At 37.6% G+C, this 8,291-nt stretch overlaps 1 protein-coding gene across 1 annotated transcript in view; it reads left to right on the forward strand.

Annotated features, from left to right (window-relative positions):
• Positions 1–1,212, forward strand: part of OSBPL3 (oxysterol binding protein-like 3) — a gene marked incomplete at its 5' end in the record, with an annotated part of 28,965 nt that extends 27,753 nt beyond the window's left edge. Inside the window, one exon of the mRNA XM_009079135.1 lies at positions 1,116–1,212. Coding sequence (XP_009077383.1) covers positions 1,116–1,212 — 97 coding nt within the window. The remainder of the gene's footprint in view (positions 1–1,115) is intronic.
• Between the last annotated feature and the right edge of the window lie 7,079 nt (positions 1,213–8,291).

The following is an 8,291-nucleotide window of genomic DNA, read 5'->3' on the forward strand; positions in this document are numbered from 1 at the left end:
CTGGTGTGGGAGTGCAGAGAGTTGGAGCCTTTCATTTCCAGGGCTATTTTTGAATGTTTCCCTGTTTCATGGGGAGAGAATTATCTTTCTAAAGGCACTTTATCTCTCCCTGCTGTAAATCAATTAAGCAGGAGACTTCAGCCATCGAGAGACAAAAATGAATGCTAGTGAGGATGTGGTCTTTTGCCCTACAGCTTCTGTTTTCCTGCAGTGAAACAGTTGGAGCCAAGGTGAATGTTGTTAACTGTGAATGTATCACAGTTAACAGATCTGGGATCCTATTTTTTTCTGAATAGATAAATACTCTACTTCTGAGGAACACAGAAATGTTTAAAATAGGTGGAACAGGTGCAAAAAGGGAATGGTTTAGACCACTACATGTCTGGCAAGCTGGTGACTTAACACCTACTAAGGAGAAGCAAATGTTCCTTCCCGCAGGATAGAAGCAAAGTCTAATACTTTGTGATTGTATATTCACAATGAGAATTGTGAATAAGGATGAGGATTTGAATCCTTACAATGAGGATTTGAAAACTGAGATTTATGCTGTAGATTTAAATAACAGAAAAAAGAATTTAATTACTATATAGCAAAAGTATTAGAGTAGATATGAATTAATGCACTTGGCTTTTCAATAGTGATTTCTCTCTGTACAAGACTTGATTTATTTAAAAGAATTATTAGCAGTTGTGCCAAATATATGCTTAAAAGCAAACTGATTTCTTTGGGGTATGGTGCCTAGTGAGCTCACAACAATTACTGTTGTGAGCCATCTTTGGACAGGTAAAGAGAAGTTTCCACTCTAAGCTGCTTTTAAGACCATGAAATAAGCCTTGACTGTAGTTTTAAGTATTAAACACTGGCACATGATAGTGAAATATGAGCACTGGTGTCAGCTAAACATTAGGCTATTGAGATGTGTCTCCATGGCCAGTGCAGACATATCCATTTGACTCTCCAAGCTATACTGCCTTGTTTGCAGACTATAGTGAATTGTATTGCACCTGATTCATGGGCTGGATTGGATATCTGTGCATAGTACTACACTGCATTACACAGCATGTATATGGAAAACACAAGCTTTCTTTTTAAGACATTAATTTATTCTTTGATAGGAAATCCAACGATGACTCCTGGGTGAGCAATGGAACCTACATGGACCTCAGAAAAGAACCTGGTTTTTCCAAACTGGACAATCCTGTCCTCTGGTGAAAGAGGAGCTAAGTGAAGATAGCCTGTGCTGTATTCTTGGATCTGATTAAAGAGACATATATATAAAATACAACTATAACTATAAAGACACACATATATATATACACACACATATAATATATGTGTGGTGAGTGTGTATGTGTGCAAGTGTGCATATCTGCAGAATTGTGCTTAACTTAGAATCAGATAATTAATTTGTTTCCTTTACTCGACTATTGCCGTGATTGTTTGAATGTATAAACACCCTAACTTCTTTTTATAAAATATTTAATAAATAGTACTGAATGTTAACAGCAAGAGGGGAAAAGAGAAGCTTTTACACTACTTTTTCAATGTGTAATAACGTCAGTTCAGAGTTAACTTATGCCTTATCAAATTACATTGGAGACAGTAGCATCAGCATCTCCTAGCTGTGTTGAGAAATCAGAGTGCAAGCCTTAGTAACTCAAAGTGTAGATAAGGCTTCCACAGTTCAATGGGTACTCAGCTGTCTCTGAGTTTGTGTAAATTGCTAAATCAGATTATCAGCTGGTGCTGGAATCTGAGTGTGATCTTTTGCTGTCTGTAGAAAAGCTTTTGCTTCTATTAACTTTCTTCTCAGCATTATGGAAGAGGTAGTTCTGAGCTTACATCGGTGGTTTTACTGCCTTATACATAAACTGTACCTGGTTAAATGTAGTGCTAGAAATTCAGAAATCGCCAAAATTTTCCACTGGAAAAAATTTCCACTTCAAATTTATAGCCCTCAACAGGGCAAGAGGAGGAGATCCCTTTGTGTATACTGCTTGAGCACTGACTAGATGAAGAAGCTCTCTCTTTTTCCAGTAAGTGAGATCTATACAGAGCACGAAATCCTGTGCTTCCATAGCTTCATTTGTTTTTATTAACATAAAAATTGCAACAGTAAGACTTTTTAAAAAGTAAGCAAACTGATTGTTTTAAGCTAGAGATTTTTTCTTAGTATTTTGATATTTTCTACCTCGTAAGAAATAAACAGCATATTTAAGATCTTATATTTAAAAAATGACCATCTGCCTTATGGAGAGTGTACAGAGTCTTTGATCTTCCTCTGTTTGTTTGTTATGTTCAGATAAGTATTCATGTGTCTTGCACTAAATCAATTGCACCCCTTTCCTGTAATTTTATATATATTGCTTGATTTGTGAAGCTACTAAACCATAGGTCAGAAATCTAGCAGGAAACAAATGTAGCAGAAGCCACACTTTTGAATGAAGATTATAGAGGTGGGCAGTATTTTTGTTTGTTTTCCATCAAATCACAATGCCACAGTTATGAACAGAGTAATTTGCATTCCTGTCTGTCTGCAACTCAAGCCTGACCCGTGATTCTTCAAGTCTGTTCTGTGTGTCTGTGACTCCTGGCAACAATGCAGTTTCCATGGGATAGATCTATATCCTGTTCCCACCTCCTTTTTTTTTTGCTTACATGCCACTGTAATGACACAAACCAAACCCAAATGCTGGCATGTTAAACTGGCTTATGACTGAAATAATTTGACCTGGCATGGATAAGGTAGGCTCCTAGGGGGATAGGCTAGTAGCTTAGAAAAGTTTGCACTTTACTGCAATTGTGCTGCACTGTTCTAGAGAAAACCCATTGGAAATGGATCCATGTATTATATGTAACATGAAGGAAATACTATGAAGGTTTTCCATATTAAACCAAATCTGTGATGTCAGATTAGATGTATATTTGAATTTTGCTTTCTGTTACCTTGAAGCCTCATTGTCTAACAGGCAGGTGAATGCTTGTTCACCATTCCTCACTTCACCCAGGAAATCTGCCTCACTATCATTTCTGCAATTTATTACCAAAGAAGTTAGCATAATTATTTATATTTAGTATGTCTTTTAAAGACTTGACTATCATGCCAGCAAGGTTCACATTTATATAAAGACAAAATCTGGGCTTTGATTCCAAAGGAGATCTTAACCTTTGGGGAGCTGTTTGGTTTTTCAAGGAAAATGAGGATCTCTTCATGACTTGTTCCCTTCCTGTGTTTTATCCTTGTACTAACTGTCAAAACTTGGCACAGAAATGAGCTGATATTTGTAACTATCCTTGCTCTTGGTAATTATAATTCATACTAAAAATAACATTCATTTAACAACAAAAGAGGGTAGGGGAAATTAAAAAAAAAGAAAAGAGGAAAAAAGCTTTTAAGAAAAGGAGCACATTTTGTGGAGGATGAATTAAGCTTGGTCATTGTCATGTTTGGCAGCTACTGTGATACTATCTGATCTGACTGGTGGGTTTGTATATTCTGTGTGGAGAGGATTTCCCCATACTTTGTCATATGGCCTAAGAGTTGATAGCAGTTGAAATTAAAGAATTAGAGGCCACAAGGCAAAGCTAAAGAATTGTAATGCATTAAAATCAGCAGGTGTTAAATGAAACAAATCTCATATCGGGTATGTGAGTCATGATTTTTGAGATATCAGAGTGGCAGTATTGCCCTGTATCTTATAGTTTAAACTGTCTAAAACATGTGGGATTAATGACAAGAAGCACTGGGCTGAGTAGTGCCTTATATAAAATCTTCTTCAGCAAAATCTCCAAATCAAGAAGGTAAATTAAGAATTTTAGTATCATCTTCAGAAAAATAATGCCTGAGAATAATCCAGGGCATTTCTTAAATGCATGAAGTAAAATCATTGAACAAGTAATAGCTCCTTTTGTAAATCTCTAATGCACACCTGCAAATATGATGTAACCAGTTGTGAATGATTCTCTAACCCCACATTTCCAGCTGCAGTAGAGTTGTCCCTGCTTATTTTGTATGAAACAATTGGGTTTAGTTGTTCAACTTCTGTCAACTGTATATTAAGAAGTGGAAGAAAACTGTCTTGATGTTACTTCTGTGTATTTCTGCATAAAAATATATTCATCATTCACAAACCTTAATATACTCGATAAAGTTATTCTTGGTAAAATACGAAATTTTGGTAATTTTTTCCCCCAAACTTTCATCTAGCTCTGCCTTTCTTCATGTATCTTTTCACAGAGTAAAACTCTCACTATAAGCTTACATCAAGGTGATGGAGTGGCTTAGGCCTTTGGCAGTTAAAACACTGGCTCAGTTTTGAAATTGCAAAGCATAGGAAGAAAAGCAGTCCAGGGAAATAGTATTCATAGAAACAGAAACCCACAGCTCTACTTCCAGATTTACAGGCTTGATGCTTAGTTTCTGATTTTGGTACAGTGTAAATTTGGGATTATGAAACAGCATCACTTGTTAAGGAGATTATTCCAGGCAGCATAAAGTTCCCTTTAGACCAAATGGAACTGGAATGCACCATTAATTATTGCATTCCTTTCTGAATCTCTGTTCCCTGAGGTATGCTTGATGTGTTAGTTTGCCAGCACTGATCTACTTCTTTTAGATGCTTTTTGAAATGCAGACCCAGCAGTCTGTACTCAGATTCTTTATACAGAGCTCAGAAAATCAGAGGCTTAAGGAAGACCAAAACCAGCCCAGATTTTGGTAAGGAAACATCCTAGAGATCTGTTCTTCTACCAACAAGTTTTCTTTGAACGACTGGAAGCTGAATTTCTGCTTCCTTTTAAAACCTGGCCTCTGAAGGACGTAGTGGTTGCAAACACAGTCACTTTATTATTTGGCAGTTTAATGTTGAATCCAGAGCACTGTACAGACAGGAACACCAATTCATGGGGCCAGAACCAGGGCCCAACAAGGGACAGCTGCTGGTCTCAAAAAAAGAAGAAAAGACAAAATTACCAACCCAAAAAAGTACTCACCCGTGCCCCACCCCTTTCCCTCAGCTATTTACAGTCCTGTTTAGGTTTTTTTATGTGTCCCCTTATATCTTCAAGCCCTTATTCAGTGTCTCATTTTTCTCTTTATTAAAAAGAAATCTGATGAGTAGGAAAGCAGTCCATTCTGATAAGCTTTTAAATGATAAGTCATGTAAATCATGCCTAAAAGCTGTAGGCAAAATCTTTCCCCATGAACATTGTGGCCTACTTATGTATCTTTTCCTTGACTGTGAACAAGAGTTTCTTCCCAGCTGCACTCTGGAGTCAGACATGGCAAGGGTAGCATTCTATGGAAATACGCAACTAATCTGCTCAGCATACTCCTAATTATTAATGTCTTTGCATCTCTTTTTGTGTACATCTCTTGTGTTTTCTCTCCAAATGACCAGCTTGGCAGAGCAGGAAATTTCCAGCATATCTTTCTTTGTTCATATAGCTTTCTTTTCGTGTGTACAACTCTTACAGAGGGGGCACAAACTGAAGAGGAGTGTAAAACCTGGCCCTCAGTGCATATGTGATAGAGAGAAGGATGAAATCCAGCTTCTCCACATAACTCAATACATCTTGCAAGGGCTAGAATCAGATGGTGCTACTCAAAGGAGTGAAGTTAAAGGGGTTTTTTTGGTTGAGTGTGTTTTCATTCATGAGTTATGCCTACTAGAAGAAAGAAAATTCCCAGTATTCGCTAACTCATCCTTTCTGTTTCCTAGCTACTGGTGGGTGCAGCATACTCCAGCAGCTGTGGGTTCATAAGAAACTGCATGTTTCCTGGCTTACCTGTTGAAACTTAGTAAATGCTATAACTTATCACCAAATGTATTATTGTACTGCTCAGTTCTTAGATATTGTTCTTGCTGCAGCTTTTGAAAGCAATAAGAGAAAGTTTCCACATAAATAGTTGCCATATGTTAAAGAATTGTTTTAAACAGTTCAGGTTTTTTTATATAACTTGTGGGTTTGGTGGTTTTGTTGTATAAAACAAAACTGTATCAAAGCTTGTGAGAATGTCTGGGAGGTTGATCCACAAGAGGTGATGAGCTTCTTCAGCTCCACACCTTGGAGATGGTTGACATCCCTGAGAATTGGGCATTCTTGTGTTTATGTTAACAGTATTTTTCTAGTTCCAGTATTGGAAAAACATACCACATGTATGAGATACTACATATGTAAAGCTGCTAAATGCTGAATTTGTTGTTTGTTTTGATAGGGCATTAGTGATTTCAGAATGAGGAATGGTATTTTATGCGTTAGAATTATCACTGACTTTCAGGGTATTTGAGAAATCTTTCTGTAGTCAGGATCATTCCTGTTTTCTGCTTCACTTACTCCAAAAATTAATGATAATGTTGGAGCACCTTGACATGCAGTTTGATTTATTATTTTTGTCTCTGTAACCAATTTAGTTGGATATTAATAAATCATACTTGCAAAAGGTCATAGAGCACCCGAACTTTTTCCCAGGGGTTGTAAGCATCTTTCTTCAAAGGTCGTTAGTGACAGCTGAAACAAGTCTCACTGCTGTAGTGATCTCTGCTTTTTACACTTTGCAAAATGGCAAGTATGAAAGAGCTCCCATCTGCTAGAACCCTTATTTATCACTCTTACAATCTCTCTGGTAGCTGTGCAATGTTCCAGTTGTACTGCTCTGCACAGCTCTGCTGCATGGCTATTATGCCAGGCACTGGGGCAGGGAAAAGGGTAAGCTGATGGAACTCATTTACAGCTGGAAGTTGATTCTTAAAAGCAGTTTTTAGCAGACAGATGCACAGCATAAATGTTCTGCTTTAGCATGAATGTGGAAACCACAAACCAAATGTTCTCCGTAAAGTAACTTTTAAAAACAAAGAAACGTGGTATTTACTGGATAAAATAAACAACTAGAAAGAAAGGATATCCATGGGGTGGTTTTTCCCTTAGACATGGTGATTCAGGACAGCTCTACCAATCAGATCGCAGCTGTCTCATAATCCTACCATATGTGTACAAGACACAACATGGATTGATTAGGATCTTGGAAAATATGGGAGTATAGTGAGTATAATTCCTGACCAACCTGAAATTCCTGACTGCAGTTCTACAGTACTTCCCAGGCTCAGTGTCTACAAAGATTTAGTGGGAGGGAGCATAGAGGTCCCAGAAAGAGTTGGGAAAATGATCTATAAGTCTGTTACCACACAAAATCCCCGCAGCTGTTGCACATGGCAGAATTATGATAGAGGTCAAAAGAAAAACAGCTTTTATAATGGGCAAGAATCAGCTCCTGTTTTTTGAAATCCAGCCATTTTGGTTCTATTGGGTTAAGAACTTTGGAACTTGCTCATCATGTCAGGGGGATTTACTTCATTGCTGATTAATGTCATAGAGATCTAATATGGATTAACTAGTGTTTAGTTCAAGTTGCTGGGAAAGTTGCGGTTTACAGAAGCAGTAATACTCTTTCATAATCGCAAAAGGGAGGAGAAGATGGCAAGGGATGCTCATTATTGGTGCCCTAAACATGAACACTGAGGGCAGGAGGAACTTCTCTCACAGGGAAATAGATACAGAGTGAATTTGTCGTGACTGGCCCTTGGGCTAAGATCATGCAAAGTACCCACAGTGTGGTCAGTACTACCCAGACTAAACAGGCTCTTCTCCCCTACAGAAGTGCAAGGTAAACTTTGCTCATATAGACCTTGCATCTAATTTGTGCTTAAGCTTAGTTGTCTGCTCATTTACAGTAATCTCTATTTTAAAATCATTTCACTTACTGCAAAATGATTCAAACCACCATAGCGTGAGGAAAAATACTGACAGCTGAGCAAAGCTTGCTCTGCATGGTAAACAGACACATCTCAGGGGTTTTGTTTGTTTTTTAATGTCTCTGTTACATTTCGTTCATCTTGCAAACGTTGCTCTCCGTGCTTGATTTATTGATTTTTAGATTAGACCCCTCTGGTGCAGCAGATGCATAAGAATTTGTAGGGTTACTCTGTGTTTTGAAATGGCATTAAAAGCTGGCCAGATACCAAATTCTGCTGTATACTTATGAATTTGTATCTTTGCTTACTCTGTACCAAGGGAAATATTTGAAATTACTATGGGTAAACCCTCACTTGAAGTAAATCAACATTGCTTGAGCTAAGTGTGACTGAGGTTTAAGTTAACTGAGAATTTGCTGATGTAGATTTTTACAGGTTCTTGAAATAGTAATAAATGTCTGGAACACAAGATGATGAGCATGAACAACAGCTGATGTTTCTGAATGTAATTTCACAGACTTCAGGAACTATTGTCTTTCT

Source organism: Acanthisitta chloris, unplaced genomic scaffold, assembly GCF_000695815.1.
Source record: "Acanthisitta chloris isolate BGI_N310 unplaced genomic scaffold, ASM69581v1 scaffold44937, whole genome shotgun sequence".
NCBI classification, from domain to species: domain Eukaryota; kingdom Metazoa; phylum Chordata; class Aves; order Passeriformes; family Acanthisittidae; genus Acanthisitta; species Acanthisitta chloris.